Genomic DNA, 24,317 nt, shown 5'->3' with positions numbered 1-24,317 from the left:
TTCCCTATCCTTTCCTCCCCGCTGCCCCCCAGACCCTGGCAGCCACCTCTCTACTTTCCGTCTCTATGAATTGTCTATTCTAGGTACTTCATAAGTGGAATCATATAGTATTTGTCTTTTTTAACTTATTTTTTTGGTCTGTCTTATTTCACTAAGTATAATGGTCTTGGAGCTTGAGCCATGTTGTAGCATGTGCCAGAATTTCATTTCTTTTCAAGGCCGAGTACTGTTCCATTGCATGGATATATCACATTTTGTGTATCCAATTCTGCGTCTGTGGACATCGGGTTGTTTCTGTCTTTTGGCTGTTTGGAATAATGCTGCTGTGGACACGGGAGGACAAGCGTCTGTTTGAGTCCCTGCTTTCATTTCTTCTGGATAGATCCCCAGAAAGAGAATTGCTGGATCCCATGCTAATTCTGTGTGATTTTTTGAGGAACCACCAGCCTGTTTTCCACAGGGGCTACACCGTTTTCCTTTCCCACCAGCAAAGTACAAGGGTTCCCATTTCTCCACCTCCTCTTCCAAACTTGTCTTTTGTTTCTTTTTCTGGTTTCGTAAAAAAAATAATAATAATAACAGTCATCCTGTGGGTATGAGGTGGTATCTCATTGTAGTTCTCCATTGTGTTTCCCTAATGATGAGTGACGTTGAGCATCTTTTCATGTGTTTATTGGCCATGTGTATGTCTTCTTTGGAGAAATGTCAATTCATGTCCTTTACCCAGTTTTTATTTATTTTATTTTATTTATTTTTTGAAAATTTTATTTAAATTCAATTAATTAACATGTACTGTATTATTAGTTTCAGAGGTAGAGTTTATCTGTTGTCTGTAACACCTAGTGCTCATTGCATCACGTGCCCTCCTTAATGTCCATCACCCAGTTACCCCATGCCCTCACCTCCTTCCCCTCCAGCAACCCTCAGTTTGTTTCCTGTGATTAAGAGTCTCTTATGGTTTGTCTCCTTCTCTGGTTTCGTCTTGGTTTATTTTTCCCTCTCTTCCCCTATGCTCTTCTGTTTTGTTTCTTAAATTCCACATATGAGTGAAATCATACGATAATTGTCTTTCTCTGATTGACTCATTTCCCTTTGCCCAATTTTTAATTGGGTGTTTCTTTTTGGGTTGTGGGTTGTTCTTAATATCTTCTGGATATCAATCCTTTGTATGATATATAATTTATAAATATTTCTTCCCTTTCTGTGTTATTACCTTTTCACTCTGTTAATAGTGTCCTTTGATGCATAAAAGTTTTATTTTTTACATTTTTAAAAAGGTTTTATTTATTCATTTGACAGAGAAAGCACAAGCAGGGGGAGCAGCAGGCAGAAGGAGAGGGGGGAATCTCAACATTGCTGCAACATGGACGGGACTGGAGGAGATAATGCTAAGTGAAATAAGTCAAGCAGAGAAAGAGAACTATCATATGGTTTCACTCATTTATGGAACGTAAGAAGTAGGAAGATCGGTAGGAGAAGAAAGGGAAGAAGAAAGGGGGGGGGGTAAACAGAAGGGGGAATGAACCACGAGAGACTATGGACTCTGGGAAACAAACTGAGGGTGTCAGAGAGGAGGGAGGTGGGGGACTGGGATAGGCTGGTGATGGGTAGTAAGGAGGGGCACGTATTGCATGGAGCACTGGGTGTTGTACGCAACTAATGAATCATGGAACTTTACATCAAAAACTAGGGATGTACTGTATGGTGACTATCATAATATAATAAAAAATTATTTTTTAAAAAAAAAAGGAGAGGGGGAAGCAGGCTCTCAGCTAAGCGGGGACCCCGACACAAGGCTCAATCCCAGGACCCTGGGATCATGACCCGAGCTGAGCTGAAGGTAGACGCCTAACTGACTGAGCCACCCAGGCACCCCACATAAAAGTTTTAAATTTTGACTAAATGCCTTTATTCTTAAATAAGTCTTGGCTGAGTGTAATATCTTCTTGGATGGTACTTTTTTTTTTTTTTTAATTTCGTAGGTTTTGCTTCCCTGTCTTCTGTCATGAAGTGTAGCTGTGGAGAAGGCAGACTTTTCCCTTTCAGGTGACTTGCTTTTACTGCATGAATGCCTCAGAATTTCTCCCTATCGCCATCCTCTAAGGAGTGCTCCTCACTTTTCATCAGTTAGGAAAAAAAAAATCTGAAGAAAATAATTGCAGAGACTAGTATAACAGACTCATGTGTACCCACCACCCAGAATTAACTAATATGAATGGTTTGTCATATTTGGGTCACAGTATTTTTTTAAGTCAGTATTTTACATGTATATAGTTTAAGAAGTTTCTTGGGTTGAGTTCTGAGAGGCGGAGCTCAGATGTGGATTCATGTCCAAGTGATTTATTTGGGAAGTATTTCCAGTGGAGCCTAATAAGGGAGGGGGGAAAGCAAGACAGGGAAGGGAAAACGGAAGGAGCACAGCAAATGTGGGATTTCAGGTGCAGTCCCAGCCTCCGCCTCATCCAGCAGGGAGCTCTGGGGCATACATCACTCTGCAGAGTTGGCCTTGCCTCAAGGCAAGGGAGCTGGGCCTGCCTCTGAATTTTGAAATATATCAGTGTGCGGATACTATCCTCCATCCTCTTAGTGCCTTCAGACTCTGCGGTGATGCTCCACGTTTCGTTCTTGGCATTGATTGTTAGTGACTTCTCTTTGTCTTTTTCTTCGATAGTCTTCCCAAGGAATTTTATCGATTTTATTTGTCATTATAGTAAACCAGTGTTTAGATTTGTTGATCCTATTTTTTTCTATTTTTGTTTTCTATTTCATAATTGCTGTTCACATCTTTATTATTTTCCTTCTACTTTCTGTGGGTTTCATTTGCTGCCATTTTCCTAATGTCTTGAAATGATTTGAGATCGTTGGTTTTTTCAGCTTTCTTCTTTTCAAATATGTATATTCAAAACCACAAATTTCCTATATTTTCTTCTAGGCATTTTATGGTTTCAGGTCTCACATTTAGGTCTTTAATCCATTTTGGGTTTATTTTTGTGTATGGTGTAAGAAAGTGGTCCAGTTTCATTCTTTTGCATGTTGCTGTCCATTTTTCCCAATATCATTTGTCGAAGAGACTGTCTTTTTCCCATTAGATATTCTTTCCTTCTTTGTCAAAGATGAATCGACCTTACAGTTGTGGGTTCATTCCTGGGCTCTTGTCTGTGACATTGATCTGTGTGTCTATTTTTGTGCTATATTGTTCTGATTACTATAGCTTTGTAGTATAACTTGAGATCTCGGGTTGCGATACCTCCAGATTTATTTTTCTTTCTTAAGATTGTTTTGGCTATTCAGGGTCTTTTGTGGTTCCATACAAATTTTAGTATTATTTATTCTAGTTCTGTGAAAAGTATTGTTAGATATGGTATGCATATACAATGGGATCTTAATCATAAAAGAATGAAATCTTGTCATTTGCAACATGGATGGAGCTAGAGAGGATAATACTAAGTGAAATAAGTCAGAGAAAGGCAAATACTATATGAGTTCATTCATATGTGGTATTTAAGAAACTAAACAAATGAACAAAGAAAGAAAAAAGAAACAACCTCCCTCCTCCCGACTCTTAAATACAGAAAACAAACGGATGGTTACCAGTTGGGAGGTGGGTGGGGGGATGGGTGAAATAGGTGATGAGAATTAAAGAGTGCTCTTGTCATGATGGGTACTGAGTAATGTATAGAATTGTTGAATCATTATATTGTACACCTGAAACTAACACTGTATGTTAATTATACTTGAATTTGAAAAATGGGGAAAAAAATGAAAAAAAATCTCTCTTAATTTCCAAATGGGAATTTTTTAGTGTTCTTCTTATTGGTGTTTAGCTTATTTGATTTGTGGGCAGAGAAAGTACTTGTATGATTTCAATTCATTGAATTCTTGAGATTTGCTTCCTAGCTCAGCTTACAATCAATTTTTGTAAATATCTTATAAATATAAACAATGCATATTCTTGTAATGGTTGGTTATAGTTTTCTGTACATGTATATTCATTCCATTTGTAATTAAATTGTTTCAGTGTCCTGACTTTTACTGATGTGTTGTCTGTTGGATAAGTTAGTAAGAGAGTTCTGTTAAAATCTACCCCCGTGACTGTGGATTTTTCTGTTTCCCTTTATAGTTCTGTCCGTTTTTGCTTTGTATATTTTGAGGTTATGTTATTAGGTACTTTTAGAATTTTTGCTCCATTCTGGAGAATTCAAACTTCAAACATCGTAATGCATCTCTGTTTGCCTCTTTCTCTTAAAATCAGCTCTGTCTGATTCGTGTAATTCATGTAAATTTATTTTCGTTAGTAGTCTTGTTGTCTCTGTTTTGGATCTTTTATTTTCAATCTTTGTGGTCATTATATTTAAAGAATGTCTCTTTTAGGGGCCCTTGGGTGGCTCAGACAGTTAAGTGTCTGACTCTTGATTTCAGCTCAGGTCATGATCTCAGGGTTGTGAGATCAGCCCTGTGTTAGGCTCCACACTGGGCATGGAGCCTGCTTAAGATTCTCTCTCTCCCTCTCCCTCTGCACCCCCATCTAAAAAAAAAAATAAATAAGGAATGTCTCTTTTATTTTTTTTTAAAGATTTTATTTATTTATTTGACAGAGATAGAGACAGCCAGCGAGAGAGGGAACACAAGCAGGGGGAGTGGGAGAGGAAGAAGCAGGCTCATAGTGGAGGAGCCTGACGTGGGGCTCGATCCCGTAACGCCGGGATCACGCCCTGAGCCGAAGGCAGACGCTCAACCGCTGTGCCACCCAGGCGCCCCAGGAATATCTCTTTTAAACAGAATATAATGAATTTTCAAATTTCACCCTTATAATCCTTGTCTTTTAATTGGTACATTTATTCTATTTGGATTTATTGTTTATTATTTATTATTGATATACTTTCATTTAAATCTTTCATTTTACTATGTGCTTCTAAAATGTATTTATCTTATCTATGTTCTTTTTTCTCTCCATTTTGTTTTCTTTTGGATTGACTGAATATGTGTCCTTAATGAATGTTTTCTCATCTACTAATTTGGAAATTATAACTCTTTTCTCTTTTTTTAGTGGCAACGCTAGAGATCAAAACATCTATCCTTGACTTATGAAAATCAGTTATAAATTTGTCCTGTTATCTTCTTCCTAGATGATGCAAGGATCTGAATATTACCCACCACTCTTCTGACTCATACACCATTGTTGTCACATAGCTTAATTACATATATGTATTTTAAACCCCACAAGCCATTATAATTGCTGTTTTATGTAGTTGCTCTTTATTTAGATTTATCCACATTTGTCATTCCTTTTTTTCCACACCAAGATTTATTATTATTTTTTTTCTTTTAAATAATTTTTATTACGTTATATTAGTCACCATACAGTATTTGATGTAGTGTTGCATGATTCATTATTTGCTTATAACCCCCAGTGCACCGTGCAATACGTGCCCTCCTTAATACCCATCACCAGCCTATCCCAACCCCCAGCCCCCTCCCCTCTGAAGCCCTCAGTTTGTTTTCCAGAGTCCATAGTCTCTCATTGTTCATTCCCCCTTCTGTTAACCCCGCCTTCATTCTTCCCTTCCTTTTCCTACCGATCTTCCTGCTATTTCTTATGTTTCATAAATGAGTGAAACCATATGATAATTGTCTTTCTCTGCTTGACTTATTTCACTTAGCATAATCTCCTCCAGTCCCATCCATGTTGCTGCAAATCTTGGGTAATCGTTCTTTCTGATGGCTGAGTAATATTCCATTGTATATATGGACCACAACTTCTTAATCCAGTCATCTGTTGAAGGGCATCTCGGCTCCTTCCACGATTTAGCTATTGTGGACAGTGCTGCTCTGAACATTGGGGTGCATATGGCCCTTCTCTTCACTACATCTGTATCTTTGGGGTAAATACCCAGTAGTGCAATTGCTGGATCATAGGGTAGCTCAATTTTTAACTTTTTAAAGGACCTCCACACTGTTTTCCAAAGTAACTGTACCAACTTGCATTCCCACCAACAGTGTAAGAGGGTTTCCCTTTCTCCACATCCCCTCCAACATTTGTTGTTTCCTGCCTTGTCAATTTTTGCCATTCGAACTGGCGTAAGGTGGTATCTCAATGTGGTTTTGATTTGAATTTCCCTGATGGCTAATGATTTTGAACATTTTTTCATGTGTCTGTTAGCCATTTGTATGTCTTCACATTTGCCATTCCTATTTTGATTCTTCATTTCTTCCTGAATCTCCAAGCTTCCTTTAACCCTAAAAACACCTTTTATGGGGCGCCTGGGTGACTCAGTCAGTTAAGCATCTGCCTTCGGCTCAGGTCATGATCCTGGGGTCCTGGGATGGAGCCCCACGTCAGGCAGCTTAGTGGGGAACCTGCTTCTCCCTCTCCTTCTGCTCCTCCCCCCTGCTTGCATGCACTCTCTCTCATTTTCTGTCTCTCTCTCTCTCTCTCTCAAATGAATACATGAAAAAATCTTTAAAGAATCCCACCTTTTACTATTTCCTTTAAGACTGGTCTGCTGATGATGAGTTCTCTCTATTTTTCTCTCTCTCTGTTTTTATTTGTCTGAAAAATTTTTTTGAAAATGTCTTTATTTCATTCACAGAGGACATTTTTCTTTTCGAGTTGTCCTCAGTGGGATGTTGATCCATATTACCTAGTGCTCCATAACCGTCCAACAGACTTTGATAATTGGTAGCATTTAGTTTTCCTTGTTAGTCAGTCTTACCTGATATTGTGTTGGACATGATTCATGATGACTTACCCAAGTATCGTGGATGATATCCTATTAAATCTTTCTTCACGTAAAGTACCTTTATATTTAGGAATTTTTTTAAACAAAAAGTTAAAACAAAGCAAAACAAAGCCCTCATAGTATTTGGGCATTTTTATTTATGTATTTTGCTGTAGTTGGAGAGGCACTGATTATGGTTCTTTTCTAATTTGTTTAGTAGCTGTGAAAATTGCACTTATGGAGAGAACATTACCTAGATGTTCTCATCCACAACATAGGATTGTGTAGTGGCTGTTATGGAGAGATGGCCCTGGGTGATTCCTGGGCTTCCTGGGGACCATGGTGTCCCATGTGTTATTGCCAGCATGGGTACGTTTCAAAATATAATTTGTCTACACTCTGGAAACTTTTATTTGAGCTTTTAAAATACACTAATATTTTATATTTGAAATACCCAGAGAGAAAGCCCATGGGTACAAAGAGAATAGAGTTTAGACAACAAGCATTACGGAATAGCTTTTTATATTCTGTTTCTGTGTGCACATTGCTTAACTCACTGTCCAGTGAAGATGACAAAGTGCCCTTTGTTTTTTATTTTAAAGTTATTTGTGTCTATGTTTCTTACTTGCTGGAATATGATGTTGTTCTGTAGCAAGATTATAAAGAATCTGACGTTAGTTAGAGATACACATGCGTATTGATTACCTTCAAACGGACATTCATTCATTACCAAGGAGCTCCCAGTTCAGCCCCCAAGGGCTAGGCAAATAGTGTGAATCCTCGTAGTGGTTGGATGAGATCTGTGCAAATCGGAGGGCACATGCCCCTTAAAAATCCTGTGGCTGTATCTTGGCTGTTGTAAATAATGCTGCAATAAATATAGATGAATGGATAAAGAAGATGTGGCATATATACTACAATGGAATATTACTTAGCTATAAAAAAGAATGGAATCTTGCCATTTGCAATGACATGGATGGAGCTAGAGAGCATTATGCTAAACAAAATAAGTCCGAGAAAGACAAATACCCTATGATTTCACTCATGTGTGGAATATAAGAAACAAAACAAATGAGCAAAGGGGAAAAAAGAGAGAAAGAGAGATGAACCAAGAAACAGACTCTTACCTACAGAGAACCAGCCACTGGTTACTAGAGGGGGAGGTGGGTAAGTAGATGGGGAAACAGGTGGTGGGGACTAAGGAGTGCACTTGTGATGAGAACCAGGTATTGTATGGAAGTGTTGAATCACTAAATTCTATACCTAAAACTAGTATCACACTGTATATTAATTATACTTCAAAAAATTGTGTGGCCATGTTTGTTTGAATTATTGCCATGCTGGGATGTGGGTCCTATATTGATTTCCTCTTTTCTTTTCCTGAGAAGTCAGAAATATAGATTGTTATGTAAAATCTCCACATTTTTAAACATTAGCCAGGAAGTACTTTTTTAGGGGTAAGATACGCAATTGTAGTTAAATAAATCAGATTCTCAGGCCACGCTCCTCTGGGGACCTGTTTTATCCCTTTATCTTAGGGGTGTCTGGCCACTGCTTATACCGGGTACACAGGGCACAAGGAGTCTCTCCTCAGGGGCGGGGTTTACAGGTGGTTATAGCCTGAGTGAGATTCCCATGTGCCACAAGCCACTTAGTACGGAAGCCCCAGAGTCACCCCAACACCTCCTTTCTCCCTGCAATCTGGGCAGCTGATTATATCTCCTGCAAACTTCATGTCTAAGAAAGTGGATCTGAAGAGTTCTCATCACAAGGAAAAAAATGGTTTGTAATGATGTGTGGTGACGGATGTCAGCGAGGCTCCTTGTGCTGATCATTTTGCAGTATAGACACATATCGAATCATTATGTTATACACCTGAAGCTAATATGTTCTATATCAGTTATGTGTCAGTACAAAAGTAAACAGACAGACAAACAGACAACAGCACAAACCTTCAGGCATGCGCCCTCTTCTTGCAAACCCTGGTTGTCTCCAGCCCTGGGTTCTTGTCTCTTGCATGCCCTGTGGGCTCTCCTCCTGCCGTCCTTCCCCACCTCCTGTGCCAGAGTAATTTTTCCAAAATAACAATTTGCCGAAGTCTCGCCTCTGCTTAAAAATATGCCAGCGAGTCAGTAAGTTACTGTGCTGGAAATCTTCCCTCGGCCCTCTAGATCTTGTCTCCGTTGCCTGCCCCCCTGTGCTGCACCCACCCAGGAGGACCTGTGCGGACCGCATCAGTGCTCTTCCGTGTCCTCTTGTTCCGGTGAGCGCTGCAGGGTGTTGGAGACAGGGAGGAGGGCAGTGTATTTGCTTCCTCGGCTCTCATTTTAGGGTTGATGTTGCTAAGGTCTTAGCCACTGCCTTAGCACACCTCTCAGGCAGCGTTTACACATGGCATCTGGCCGCCCTTGCCCATCGTGCACACAAGACCCAGGCAGATAACGTGAATCATCGTATTCACAGAGCTTGCCTGGTACCAGCCCGGGGGTGGGGGGGGGCGTGTCAGCCCTGTGCTTTCCCTGTGCTCTGTCCACACCCTAGTAAATCCTGTGTTTTTAGAATGCTCCTCCAACGGTCCCCGTCTGAAGCTGCCCTCTGTGTCCCACTGGGCCCTCAGTCTCCTCCCTAACACAGTGGACTGGATTGCTGTTTACAGAAGGTCAGCCTTGCTCTCAGAAGTCTAGAAATGTCTCATTGGTGTTCCTTCATCTGGACTTGGAGAAAACCATCTGGATTTGGGAAGTCTTCCTAACATTTGTGGGAGATTTTTCTTTCACTAGCACAAGAGGTCCAACCAACCTCCCAATTAGGAGTTCGCGTAGAGGGTGTGGATGAGGAGGCGAACGCACGTCATCAGGTCAGTCCACGCCTGGCTAAGTCAAGGAGGGCAGTAGATGAGGTGAGGAATCACAGAACCGGGGGCAGCCTCCCAGGTGTTGGGCCAGCAGGAAGAATCCACAGAGGAAGATGCTTCCTCAGAAGCTCTCCCGGACTAGACCGACCCCGGGCTCAGGGAAGCAGGGTCCGGCTGGCTCTCCACTCGCTGGTCTCCTGCAGGGAAAGCTGCCACAGGACGAGGGTCTTCGTGCCACTCTGGAATATGCCACGGAGAGCAGGACTTGGCGGATGTGTTTGTGTTTGGGGAACAGTCTGAACCGTGGTGTGCTTGGCTGTGGAATATGGTGTGAGCCCGAGCTGAAGAAAGGGAGCTGGAGAATGAGACAGAGCGGGTCACAGAGAGCCAAGAGGTATAGAACATGCGTCCTGAGGGATCAGTGAAGGGTTTTAAGAAGGCAGTAAAATAACCAGGACCACGTTGTTGGAGAGGGTCCACCAAATCCTGGAGGCCATCGACCATCAAGGTCATGAGCTGTGCATGGTCAGGCATCCTCCTTATCATGGTTTCAGTTCCTGGAGGTCAACCACAGTCCTGAGGGAGACGAGCCTCCTTCTGACCCAAGGTCAGGAGGTCACCAGCAGCCTAACGCTACGCCACATGCCCATGTCCTTCACCTCACTTCATCTCCTCACGTGGGCATGTGTCATCGCACATCCTAACAAGGAGAAGGGGGAGTGAGAACAACAAGATATTTTGAGGGAAACCGCCTTCATGTAACTTTTACCACATATATTGTTATAGTCATTCTATTTTATTATGAGTTACTGTTGTTCAACTCTCTCTCTTTTAAAGATTTTATTTGTTTTAGAGAGAGAGTGCATGAGTGGGGGGAGGAGCAGAGGGAGGGAAAATCTCAAGCAGACTCCCTGCTGAGCATGGAGCCTGATGTGGGGCTTGATCTCACGACCCTGAGATCATGACCTGAGCCAAAATCAAAAGTTGGACGATTAACCGACTGAGTCACCCGGGCGCCCCTGTTGTTCATCTCTTACTGTGCCTAGTTTATAAATTAAACTTTATCATAGGTATGTATGTGTAGGAAAAAACATCATATATAGAGAGAGTTCAGTACTGTTTATGGTTTGAGGCTTCTACTGGGGGTCTTGGACGTATCTCCCATGGATAAGGGGGACTGCTGTATACACTTTTCAGTCGACGATCAATGAACTGAAAAGGGAGAGGTAAGATCCAGGGGTACGGAGCGTTTCTCCGTAGTACCTTGCTCACATCTTTAGATATGTCTGTGTTTAATATATTCTGGTTGAGCTGAATTGTTGAGCCTGTGTGACAGCTTGAGTGACATTTTTATGTCATTTACCCAATTCATATATTTTTAATTTTTTTGTTGTTAAAGACTGTAAGGTCGTATTAACCTGAAAGAATGTATTTACTGTTAACAAAATCTGGGTCGTTTGTGATCTCCTTAAATAACCTTTGTGGTAACATTGGAATGAACATTTATTTGATGTCTGGGAAGTAATATCCCAGTGGAACTTATTTTATTTTGGGTTGTTTTTAATACGGAGCTGTTAATATAGCATTTCCAATAAGTGACCTTATATGCGAAATCTGTATTTAATTACTAACATTTTTGCAAGACTGGTAGAACTGTACTATTCATTATAAGTCACAGATTTAAGAACTTGTCAGGAAAATATTTTATGATTTGATTTATGCATGGGGATCCAAGAAAGGCAAGGAGTCGTTGAGCCTTTATGAGATTGTGAACACACTTATTCCTACAATATTCTTGGCTTCTTCCCGTCCTATTATATAATGAGTAAACAATATCTCTTCTGAATTTTTCATCCAAAAATATTCCCCAGCTAGAACTTCACTTAGGAAAATATGATTTCCTAAGAGATCTTTAAGCTGATAGTTTCAACCAAACAGCATAAAGTGCATTTGGCTTCTCTAGATGTGTTTCCCTAGGTTTTCTTTGAGTGTTGTTTTTCCCCTTAAAAAAAAAGAACTTTTATTGGGTGTTTTATTGCATAAACTGTACATGTTCGTTGTATAAAAGTGGTAACTGTAGATGAGCAAAAGGAAGAGACTAGAAACGCATCTAATTCCATCAAGGTTACAAAATAGAGATGAGCCAAGAGCAGGACCCCACCTGCGATCACATCGTGGGATAGGGGTTGATAGGGATGGGTGAGGGCCTGCCTGCACCTCCAGCAGAATTGGTGCATCCTTGGGAAGGCTTGTCCCTGAGGAGGCTTTCCCAACTCGGTGGCAGGTGCTTCTGTGTCAGTGTCTGGGGCCCTGTGTCTGTCACTGTCAAGGTCAGATGGCTGATTCTTTGTCACCACATCCCTTCGGCATCTGTCACCTGCTGCTGGCTGTCCTGTGGCCCGTCCAGGCCAGTCCTCCAGGAGCACCGAGTCTGGAACTTCCAAAGCCCTTGGTCTTTGTTCCTGTGTGGGAAATTCACAAATGTGTCTGGGTCGTGAGCGTCAGTCAAAGCATGGGTATCCCTCCTGTGATAACCTAGACGCAGCCAAATGCTTCCGACAAACAGAAGCCTAGCTCTGCTTGCAACACAGAGAGCCGAAAACGGAGACGTCCCCCTTGAGATCCCGGGAGAAGGTTGCGGTCAGGCAATCACGGCAGCAGATGTATTCCATCCAAGACGCAGGTTGACCGCTGCCAGTGACGGTAGGTGGGCTGCCAGATTTGCTGGATTCCTGGTCACAGGTGCAGCGGGGCATCAGTGAAGAACACGCAGGCTTGTCAGTGTCTGACAGAGGGGCTCCACCCCCCAGACTCCCCCCACCCCCGATACGATGGTTCCTCACCTGTCAAATGGGGCTGGTTGTACCTAGCTCGAGGGTTTGTTGAGGATAGAAGGGCTGTAGGAAAAGGACGGGTGGCGGGGCTCTGTCTGTGCACCAGCAGTGCCTTCCAATTTTCCTCCATGCCCCACTTCAGAGCCCCGCCCGAGGCAGGGTCGCCGCGTGACATGATGGTGGTTGACTCAGACTTGGGGGAGAAAACCTATAGATAGAGTTCAGATGACCACGTGTCAAGTACTAAGAACATGGAATTTTAAATGATTACTGAAGACAGCTTATGGAGACGCGGGTGAAGAGGGAACTGGGAGCAGTGGTACCCAGCCAACAAGCATAGACGTTGACTCTCCAGACTTACCTTCAGGCCGACATCGAGCTGATTCCCATCCTTCAGCTTTTATTGTCCTTGGATTTCAGGGCTGGGGCTGGCCAAAGTGGGGCTGCCAAATACTCCTTGTCTCGGAGGGCTCCCTGCCACCCCACGGCTCAAGAACACAGACCCCACCTGCCGGACCTGGGCCCCTGGATGGCTGGTTTCTTCCCTCCCCTCAGCCTCTTCTGCCCCCTAACATTTGATGATGGTGATAGGTATTACCCCGTATTTTTATTTTAACACTAACCTGTTTCCACAGATTCCAAGTCTGATTAGTTAGCTGCTTATTTGGCATTATGGTCTGCTTACTACTTAAAAAGAAAAAAGCAGAAATATGCATTAATGGCATTCTGTAAGATTAGGGAGCTGTGGCCAGCACGTTTATCAGGGACTTGGGCGGAACAGGGAAGCTGCAAAGCTGAGCGAAGTGGCTCGTAGACGGGTGACAGGATCAGGATTCAAACGGATCTCACCAGGCCAGTACTCTGGGCCAAAACCAACAAGAGAAAATTCAGTAGTGATTCATGTTAAGTCTCGCATAAGTAAGAACGGGAGAGAGCTAGCTGTACTGTCGCTGCTTTGAGAAAGATGTTATTTTGAAGAATAATGGCTTATACTTATTGAGACATTCACTTATTACATTTATTGAGATGATGTGTGATTTGTTATGTATGTGTTATTTTATTTAAATCCTGCTGCAGTGAAGGTTACCATCCCCATTTTATAGATGAGTTTTAGAAAGGTTAAGAAATGTATCCAGGGTCACATAGCATTCGACCATTATGTGATATGGCCTCTGTGATGGGATCCAAGAAATGGTGTGCCTGAAGAGGAAGGAAGGAAGGAGGGAGGGAAGGAGGGAAGGAAGGAAGGAAGGAAGGAAGGAGGGAAGGAAGGAAGGAAGGAAAAGAAGGAGGGAGGGAGAGGAGGAAGGAAGAAAGAGGAAGGAAGGAAAGGAGAGAAGGAAGGAAGGAGGAAAGAGAAGGAAGGAAGGAAGGAAAGAAGAGAAGGAAGGACGGGGAGAGAAAGAGGGAGGGAGAGAAGGAGGGAGGGAGAAAGGAAAGAAGGATGGAGAAGGAGGGAGGGAGGGGGGAAAGAAGGAAAGGAGAGAAGGAAAGAAGGAGGAAGGAAGGAAAGGACAGATGGAAGGAGGGAGAGAAGGAGGGAAGGAAGGAAGGAAAGGAGAGAAGGAAGGAGGGTGGGAGGAAGAAGGGAGGAAGGAAGGAAGGGAGAGAGGAAGGCAGGAGTGAGGGAAGGAAGGAGGGAGGGAGGAACTCAGATTTTATCAGAAGAAGCCTGAAGCGTGGGGCAAAGTGTGATCTGTGTCATTCTCAGAAACAGTGTTGTATTTATATGTGCAAACTTAAGTGTGTGGAGTAAATATTCATGCAAGAGCTGGGATGGTTGGAGGGAGAGCTAGGGCAGGGTTCTGGGGCAGAAGCTGATGGAGACCGGCGGTCCCCTGCCCTGGGAGGAGGTCCAGCCCGGGAAGGAGCTGCTGCGTCACTGTCGGGAGGAACACACGAGCACATGTGTGCAGAGACGCCCCAGTGGTGCTTTCTCCTGCCCCCATGGAGCTGTCCTCTGACCAGCTGTGCTTGCTCCATGCTGCTGGCTTCGGGGGAGAGGCGAGAACCAGGTGCACGTTGGGGATATTATCGCTGCTCTTTGGGTAAAGAAGCATCTGTGAGAAGGGCGGGAAGACAGGCTGGCAGACGGCGGCAGCAGGGTTTCAAAGCAAAATCCCATCTTCCTCTTCACGCCAAGGGCAGGAGAAAAACTCGAGGACTCCTCTTGAGATGCAGTTTTCTCTGTTCTCTAAGGGGTGAAAATATCTCACCGACCCAACCAGAGAAACCAAATGCCTGCATTTATAACATGCCTATTTTTGTTATTTTAGAATCAAGATTCTTTTTTTTTTTTTTTTTGGTAAGTAAAGGTGGAGAAGTTATGGAAAGAAACCCGACTCTAACTATAAACTGAACAGATGGGATAGTGGGAATAAAAACAAATTAAAACAATATTGCAAAGAACTCTCAACTTTCATTTAAAAATATATATGATGATGTTTTTCAACTTTTCACATTCAACCTATCGGTAGATCGGGTGACAAAATGAAAAATCAATTTCAGCTGTGTATATTTTAAACGTTTACCTAAATGATTTGGACTTACCAACCTAAAAGTCCAGATGAATGTATTAAAGTGCTATTTGTGTTTTTTTTTTACGAATTAAAACTTTATTTTTTATTATGTTATAGACAGGACATGGTTCCATTTGGGTGACGTTTAGTGTAGAAAATTGAACTGAACAGTGATCTAATTAGAACAGTAAATAGTATGGGTTTAATTAGTCCTTATTCCTGATGACAGATTTGATCAGTTGCCAGATATTTATCCTTTCCTTTCGCTTGACTGTTCCTGACGTATTGCCTGGAGCAGGAGTGCGCACCGTACTATAAATAGGGAGCTTGGCAAGGAGCCACGAAACCCACTGACCGGTGAGTCTTGGTGGAAATGATTGGAAAACCCCTCCTTGGTTCGTTATTCCATTTCGCTTCTGAAAGTCCTTTCTACAGATCCCCCTCTTAATTTAAATTTTTTTTTTTTTTTTTGGTAGATGAGGTAACGTGGCCTAAGGGCTTAAGGAAGCCGTGTAATATCTAGTTCAGCCGTTCGCTGTGGTTTTATTAGTATCAGGGTTTCCTTCATAAACTATGTTCCTGTTCTCCGACTTACAGCTTCCCTGTTAAATTCTCTCTGACTTGAACTTTTCTGTGTGTGGATGTGGTCTTTGTTTGCTTGCTTGCAAATGTTTAACTCAAGTATTAAAGTGTTGACTTTATTTATTTTTTTTGCAAAGTGCAGAGAAACAAAAACAAAAGAGGATAAAATCACTCAGAGTCCTCGAACATGGATGTTGCCATGGTGAACACTTGAAATTAACTCACTCCCTTCTCTTTTTTTTTATAATTTTTATTTTGTTATATTAGTCACCATACAGTACATCCCCAGTTTTTGATGCAATGTTTAACTCACCTTTCTCAATGCTTGTACACAGTTATCTGTATGAAAAGTGACACAGACTTCTCCTGGGCTCTTAGGATTGCCTTTTACCCCCTTCTTCAAAAAAATTACTTTTGAAAAAGATATTTCAAAAAAAAAAATGCAAGTTTGAACAAAACTAACATCTGTTATAGCACCCCCTGGCTTCATCAGATGTAATGTTTTGTCATATTGGCTTCAGATCTTTAATGAGGGTGGAGGGATTAAAAGACATTCACCGGTCATCCCTTCTGTCATGGACAACATTTGCTCTGAGCCCCGCACCCTCCATTCTCAGGGCCAGGTTGCTCCTTCCTGGCCCTATGCTTGTCCTTGTGGTATACATTTTGCATGTGCACTCACATGCTTGCGCCTTTATCCAAAGGGTGAAGAGATAGCAAATGTCTTGTGTGTTTTTATTTTAATGGAAATAAAATAGAAATTTAATGGACATCGCTCAGTCTTTTCCTTTGTAGCTTCCGCCTTTGTTGACCTATCTAGAACAGTCTTGCCTATGTCAAGTCTATAGACTATTTTATGATCTCGGTGCTTTTAATAAAAATTTCTAATATATTTCTGGAAATCATTTTTGGTGTATTTTGTGAACAAGTCATCTATTTTTTAAAAAAATAATGAATTTATTTCGGGGTGGGGAGGGACAGAGAGAAATCTCAAGCAGACACCACCCTGAAATCGTGATGTGAACCAAAACCAGGAGTTGGACACTTAACCAACTGAGCCACCCAAGCACCCTGGTTTTTGTTCTGTTTTTAAAAACATTCGTCACACTGACTTACGGTTCCATCCTACCTCCTTATACTTGGGTCTGTTTCTGGACTCTTTTTTTTTTTTTAATTTAATAGATTTTTACTGCTTATCGCTATGCCAACTTTCTACTCTTGATTGAGGCAATTTCCCTCCAATTTCCCTTCTTTTACAGTTTTTTTCCTTGGCTCTTGTAGACTTTTACTCCACTAGATGAACTTTGGAATCATTTTGTTGGGTTCAAAAAAATTCCCTTGGGGATTTTGATTGGAGTTGTTATAAATTTATAGATTAATTTGGAGAGAACTAACATTTTACAGTATCGAGTCTACCCATTTAGGACTATGGTACATTTCTCCATTTATTCAAGGGCCCTAATCTAGGTCCCTTAGTGAAGGTTTTGTAGTTTTATGTAAGTAATATACATCATCTCTTCTCATATCTACATCTACATCTGTCTGTATATTTTAACTTTTACCTGTCCTCCTCTTTTCTCTAGGGTATCCCAATATAAGTCAATTGTGGCCATTCCAGAAGACTAAACCAAATTAATTAGTTGGTTTAATTAGTGCACCGTTCTCTATTTTCTTGGATCCCTATTTTCTTGGGATGGAGCCCTTTTCAGGAGATTCCACAAATCCTCGTGCTAAATGATTTCCTTGGAGCCAGTGCCCATCTGTGTGACAGAAGGGCAAGCCAGGATTTCAGGGCGAGAACGTCTTAGATACAAGCTGGGACCCTGCTGTGTTGGTTATAAAACATAACTTAGTCTATTTAAATTTTGGAATGATGAAATTTCAGATTTAAAACTGAGCTTAGAATCTGCCTGGGCAAAACCTTCATAAGGTGGAAGGGTACTCACGTGACACTAGTTTCCGTATAAAACTGTGTGTGTGTGTGTGTGTGTGTGTGTGTGTGTGTGTGTGTGTGTGTTTAATGTAGCCATCCCAAAACAAAGCATCTTTAAGCAACTTTCTCCTCTGTGAACAGATTAGAATAAGACTGGAAAAACTGGGGAAACTTTGGTATAGTTCTAGTATATTTTTCTATAATTTATTGTGTTTTTTTTACATTCTAGACCTCAAGAAACGCTCGTTCAGATGAAGACAAAGACAGCAACTGGGATGCTTGGGGCAGCTGGAGTGACTGTTCTCGGACGTGTGGGGGAGGGGCATCATACTCTCTGCGAAGGTGCTTGACTGGGAGGTAAGTGGGGGTATTACCTGCTCTTCTTCGTTGGATGTCAGTGCCTTTGAAGGGTGGAGTTGGAGAGACAGCCTTGCTTCTTGGCTTTGGAAGGTACTAGGATGGTGATATGACATCTGCTGTATATACACATTAGTCATCCTCAAGTTACCATACTTAAATAGTTATGGCCCCATTTTTATGAGTGTAGCCATAGTCCATCCACAGGAGACTCCCAGCTCAAAGGAGCCTGGGGGAACTAGACACTTTAAGTTTTGCAAGAGGGAAGGCCAGCATGTTAAGTCGCTCGCCCCAGATTGTCAACACTAGAGATAATGGTTCAAGTCTTCTGGGTTCTACCCTTGAGTTATTTCAATTTTAGTTCATTTCATGTTCACTTTCTCTGAGCAATCCATTGATTAAGAAGGTAATGCAAATTCTGTTTTCACACCTTAGGTACGCTTATATTAAATAATGTGTTAAAATGTAAGATTGGCTTCTTAAAAAACCCTTAAGTTTGTAAGAAGCTCACACTCATCATTGCTTTTGGGACAACTGGAGCTAATCCTTCGTAGGGCAGTTTAAATCCCAGCCACGAATTTACTGCGGCTGTCAGGTAAGACAGAGCCCCAGGTTGATGGAATTTGATGTCCTGCTTCTGGACCAAAGGAAGGTTCCAGGATCATGGCAGTTGTCTTCAGATTTGGGATATCGTAAAGCAAAAGGGTAGGTTGATTTTCCCTGGATAGTGTCAAGGTGTAGATCAGAAATGCAGGGAGCACCTATTTTGTTGGGCTCACACCTTATGGGATATTAAAGCTGTAGGAAGGCAGCAGAAGACTATCGGAGGCGTTGTTGGTGTCATTCACCCAGGCAGAGTTTCAGCTCAGGGCACTGGGCTATAAGTGAATGGTTGCAGAACTGAATCAAGGGATTAGTCTTGCATAGATGAACCGGTATACCTGCTTCCCCTATACTGTTACCTTGGGGAGGAGACAAAGACCCTGTTACTCAAAGTGCATCCTGCTGTGTGGAAGGATGACAGGAGATCATGCTGTACTGGCATGTACTGACCCCGTGAGGTCTACAGTGGGAGGACCGTGTGCCTGTGGGCAAGGGTCAGGGAGCGACTTCTCATGTGTGGAATGAGATTTTTCCCACTACTGTTCAGTCACTTGGGGGAGAAGTTTCCAGCAGAGAATCTGGTGAGTGGAAGGTAGGACTTCAGCACCACTCTGTGGCCTCCAGATCTGAGGGGTCTGAATCATCTGAGATCAGTGGTGGGGTTCAGTTGGAAAAGGAGTGGGGTTTATTTGACTTTGTCTTTTTTTTTTTTTAAAGATTTTATTTATTTGACAGAGATAGAGACAGTCAGCGAGAGAGGGAACACAAGCAGGGGGAGTGGGAGAGGAAGAAGCAGGCTCATAGCAGAAGAGCCTGATGTGGGGCTCGATCCCAGATCGCCGGGATCACGCCCTGAGCCGAAGGCAGACGCTTAACCGCTGTGCCACCCAGGCGCCCCTGACTTTGTCTTTTTTTTAATAGGATGTACTTGTATTTGTTAAAAAGAATTGGAGGAATATATTGGAGACCATGAATGACCACTTTCATCGTTTTGTCATACAACCAAAATGCTTACATATTTATTGATTATTTTAGTAATTAAAATATGACTTTGATTTTGTCTGAAATACAGTTTTGCTAAGTGATCTATTTCAGTGTGTGTTTGAACGTGCATCTTCTCTTTCCTCACTGGGGTCAGCTGGCCATTAAACGCTTCAGATAAGGAAGAAAAGTTGCTAAGCTTCTGTTTCTCCTGTCTTTTCTGCACCTTTTCAGGAAGGGCAATTTGGGTGTGAGGAGAGCAACAGGAGGAGGAGGTCTGGCTTGACATTAGTGAGCATGTCTCAGTGCTCTGTGGTTTGGCAGGTGTTTAAAGCTGTCTCCTTCTGTTGTGAACACTTTGATGGATTTCTCTGAGGCACGGTCTCCTCTTTTCTCCCAGTCCCTTGGCGTGTCTTGTCAGCAGTGCCTTTGAGATGTGCTGTTCACAATCCTATCTTGGTAATACTGTTCTTTCCTCAGCTCTTGGACAACTAGGCACACTCCCATCTCCCCCCCCCCCCCGACCATTCATGTCTCCGCACCCCTCAGTGGCCATCTTGGTAGGTTCCTAAGACAGCGCCATGCTGCCTGTCTTGCCTGTGGCCCGCCTCTGGCTCACCAGAAACCCTCCTGTACACTTTGCTAAACGAACTCTTGAAGTTCTGGGATTCAGTGCAGCAATACCTACTCTTCATGCACAGGGGCTGTGACCAATCTCTCTGCCCTTAAATTTCTCAGATGTGAATTAGCCACCAACCAACTGCAGGAGACATGGATTGAACTCTTTAAGGGGTGTCCCTAAAATTTCATCCCCTTGATTTGGGGTTAGCAGGTTGAAGCCCTTATCCCTTTTCTTTCTTGGTGGGGCAGAGTGGAAAGTAGGATCATAGCACATGTTTCTCAAATCTTCAGAAATTCTTCCTCTATATAATCCTCCATGAAGGTGTCTTCAGCACGAGACCCTTTTAAAAATCAATCAGTCTGTCTATCTATCTATCTATCTATCTATCTATCTATCTATCTATCATCTTCCAGTATAGTTAATATACAGTGTTAGATTAATTTCAGGTGTATAGTATAGTGATTCAGCAATTCTGTACATTACTCCGTGCTCACCATTGTAAGTGTTCTTTTAATCACCTTCCCTATTTCCCCCATACCCCCACTCACCTCCTTTCTGGTGACCATCAGTTTGTTCTCTATACTTAAGAGATACCTTGTTTTCTTTGTTTTGTCCCTTAAATGGTATTTGTTTTTCTCTGACTGATGTATTTCATTTAGCATTATACTCTCTAGATTCATCCATGTTGTTGCAGATGGCAATATTTCATTCTTTTTTTTTTTTTATGTCCGAGTAATACTTTATTGTGAGCACATCTTCTTTATCTATTCATCTGTTGTGGGCACTTGGGCTGCTTCCATAATTTGGCTCTTGTAAATAATGCTGCAATAAACATAGGGGTGCATATATCTTTTTAAATTAGTGTTTTCATTTTCTTTGGGTAAATACCTAGTACGGAATTACTGGATCTTTTGGTAGTTCTATTTTCAGGTTTTAAAAAAATCTTCATACTATTTTCCACAGTGGCTGCACCAGTTTGCATTCCTGCCAACAATGCATGAGGGTTCCTTTTTTTCCACATCCTTGCCAACACTTGTTGTGTTTGTGTTTTTAATTTTAGCCATTCTGACAGGTGTGATGTGATATCTCCTTGTGGTTTTGATTTGTATTTCCCTGATGATGATGAGTGATATTGGGCATCTTTAATGTGTCTTTTGGCCATCTGTAGGTATTCTTTGGAGAAATGTCTTTTCACGTCTTCTGCCGATTTTTAATTGGATTATTTGAGGGGTTTTTTGGTGTTGAGTTGTATAAGTTCTTTATATATTTTGGATGCTAACCCTTTATTGGGTATGTCATTTGCAAATGTCTTCTCACCAGATCCTTTTTTATGCCGTACTATATGCAAGGAGTTTAACAGTTGTGAATTAAACTAACACAGAGCCTGCCCTCATAGTTCTTATAGGAGAAGGTTATGGAAAAAAAAACTCAGAGAGTGGGAGCAGCATGTATAAAGGTGCTAGAGCAGGAAATGAAAAGAGGCTTTCATGCCAGGAAAACCCCAGACAAGGGAGAAAGCAGAATGGACCAATACTGAAGAAGAAGGTGAATTTGTGGGCCAGAATAAAGAATCTGGTGCTCAGACTTTTGAATTTCAAACACTAGTAAAATTTCCAAAAAAGGGCATATTAATATATTTAGAATTAATTTAGGTTGTCAGTTTTTTGTTTAGTCAAGTAAGGACAAAAATAAAAATGAACAAACAAAACTCAACTCTGGTCTACCATCACAGACTTTTCAAAAAAAGAATTAGAATCAGAATCTTGTCATTTCAACATCTAAAGGTAGGACGTACTCTTGGATTTAAAAACCTATCTTTAAATTGAATTCATTTAGCTTTATGAAAATCCACTCTTTTGCTCTTATTTGTCTCACTTTGCTTTGGATTAATAAAAATGATTGCAGTTATTAATAGCTCAGTGATGGGAAACTGAACCAGAAATTGAGAAGTAAACATAGTCATGGACTCAGAACTTGAGATTCTAAGATCCCTGAAGGAAGCAATATGCAGAAAAGTGATTTTATCAGAGCTATGCTTTTCATCCAGGCATTCACTGATTCTTAAGTGGTGAGAGGCAGAGAAGCCAAGCAGAAAGCAGTTACAAAGAGGTGGAGAAGCTAAGCAGATTTATTGACAGTTTCATGGTCCTGGAACATAAAAATTGGGGTTCAAAGCCCTGGTAGACATCTCAGGTGATAAACTGGTATTCCTGAAGGACTATACCCTAGGAGAAAGGGAAAAAATGGTCCTAAATAGACTAGGTGTTATTAAGACTGAAACCCAGTTTTGAATGAGCTCAACCCTAATTTGAGTGATCAAATGTACTGCTATTCCAACTGCTTCCAAGAAGCTTTAAAAAGAGAAAAAACCTAAAATACGCTGGAGGAAGATGACATCAACCAGAGATTATACAGATTTTCATAGATCATTCCCATAATTTATTTAAAACATTACCAGTCTTACCATGAGACAGGATCAAGAGGAAAAACAGAGAATAGAAACAGGTCGTGGAGCTGTTAGATCTATGTGTGAAAAACAACAGCAAAAACAACAACAAAATCCCTGTAATAAATATGTTTATAAGAGTAGGTGACAAAATACATGATTTTACCAGAGAACTAGAATCCATAAAATAGACTCAAATGGAAATTTAAGAACAGTAACCTAAAATAACTAAAATTAAGAACTAAATAGATGGTGTTAACAACAGATTAGAAATAGCAGAAGAGAGTATAGGTTTGTAGAACTATCCTGGCTAAATTACAGAGGGGAAAAACACAGGAAGTAGAATAGAGGATATGTGGTAATTTGAAGAGATAGTAGCCAAGAATTTTTCGAAACTTCTAAAAGTTACTGCTATGGAGATGTTAAGCCACAAGTTCAAGAAGGTCTGCAAGCCTCATACAGAGTAAATACATGCGAACACATTATAGCAAAATCTTATGCCAAAGAGAAAAGATATATTATCTTCAAAGGAGCAAAAATAAGGTTGACTGGTAAATTCTCATTAGAAGATAATGAAACGACCTGTTTAACATCTTGAAAGAAAATAACTATTACAATAGAATTCTCTACCTTGGAAAAATACCCTTCACATGTGAAGGTGAAATAAAGATGTTTTCAGACAAACAAAAACTTCAAAATTCTTTGCTACCTAAACTGTGTTAAAAGAAGTGGTGAAGGGATTTCTTTAGGAAGAAGGAAGATGTTCTGATATGGAGAATGGGAATGCAAGAGGAAATGAAGAGCACTTGAGAACAGAAATGTAAATGACTGTTCACCACTTAAAGCAATAATAAATAGTACGTTTGTGGGATTTAAGTATATGTAGAATTAAAAAGAGAGGGAAACCATGACATGAAATTTGGGAAGGGGGCAAATGGAGTTAAAATGATCTAAGGTTTTTGAATTGCCTGGAAAATCGTAAAAGTAACTTACATTTGACAAAATCAGGGATGTGTGTTGTCATATTTAGGGTTATCATTAAAAACAAAATAACAAATTCTATAACTAACAACCATCTATCATAGAGAGAAGTAGAATAATGATAAAATACTTGATTGATTCCAAATAACTCACAAAGGAGAAAACTCAAGGAGAGAAAATGGAAGATAGAGTGAGTGTGACAAATAGAATAGAAATGGTAAGACGGTAGATTTGAAACCCCCAAACATATCAGTTGTTACATTAGATATATGGACTATGTAGTCCAATTAAAAGATAAAAGTTGTTAGAGGATAAAACAAAAATCACACGCTGTTTACTAGACACCAATGTTAAGTGTAAGGACACCTGAAAGTAAAAGCGTAGGCAGAAGCTATAACATGTGATACTAATTAAAAGGAAATTGGTACAGCTGTACTGTGTCAAAGTAGAAACTAAGGAAAGAGGCATTATCAGAAATGAAGAGGGATCATGAAAATATATCAAGACTTGGAAGATGTACCTTCATCCACCCTTACAGGTATGTCTATAGCCCAAAATATATATATATTAGAAAAGACTTGGCTGCAAACAATTGATGGTCCAAACTTCCATTTAAGCAATAAGAGCAAATTTTTAAAAATACATATATACGTAGGGTGCTTGGGTGGTGTGGTCAGTTAAGCATGTGACTTGGTTTCGGCTCAGGTCATGCTCTCAGGGTCATGAGATCGAGCTCCATGTTGGGCTTTGCACTCAGCACGGAGTCTGCTTTAGACTCTCTCCCTCTCCCTCTTCTCTTCCCCCCTGTTCTCTCTCTCAAATAAATAAATCTTTTTTTTTTAAAGGGAGAGAGAGAGAGTCTCTGTGTGTGTGTCTGTCTGTCTGT

General features: G+C 41.2%; 1 protein-coding gene across 3 annotated transcripts in view; it reads left to right on the top strand.

The window, feature by feature from the left end:
* ADAMTSL3 (ADAMTS like 3) overlaps positions 1 to 24,317 on the top strand; it is a 331,627-nt gene that overhangs the window by 81,419 nt on the left and 225,891 nt on the right. For all 3 annotated transcript variants that reach the window (XM_087856588.1, XM_045813117.2, XM_045813118.2), the window contains exon 4: positions 17,671 to 17,798. In XM_087856588.1, coding sequence (XP_087712714.1) covers positions 17,671 to 17,798 — 128 coding nt within the window. The remainder of the gene's footprint in view (positions 1 to 17,670; positions 17,799 to 24,317) is intronic.

This window comes from Ursus americanus, chromosome 28 (genome assembly GCF_024610735.1).
Source record: "Ursus americanus isolate L20-20 chromosome 28, mUrsAme1.1.p, whole genome shotgun sequence".
Classification (NCBI taxonomy): Eukaryota; Metazoa; Chordata; class Mammalia; order Carnivora; family Ursidae; genus Ursus; species Ursus americanus.
Note: the sequence above shows the minus strand (reverse complement) of the source record. Positions and strands in the feature narration are given on the sequence as shown.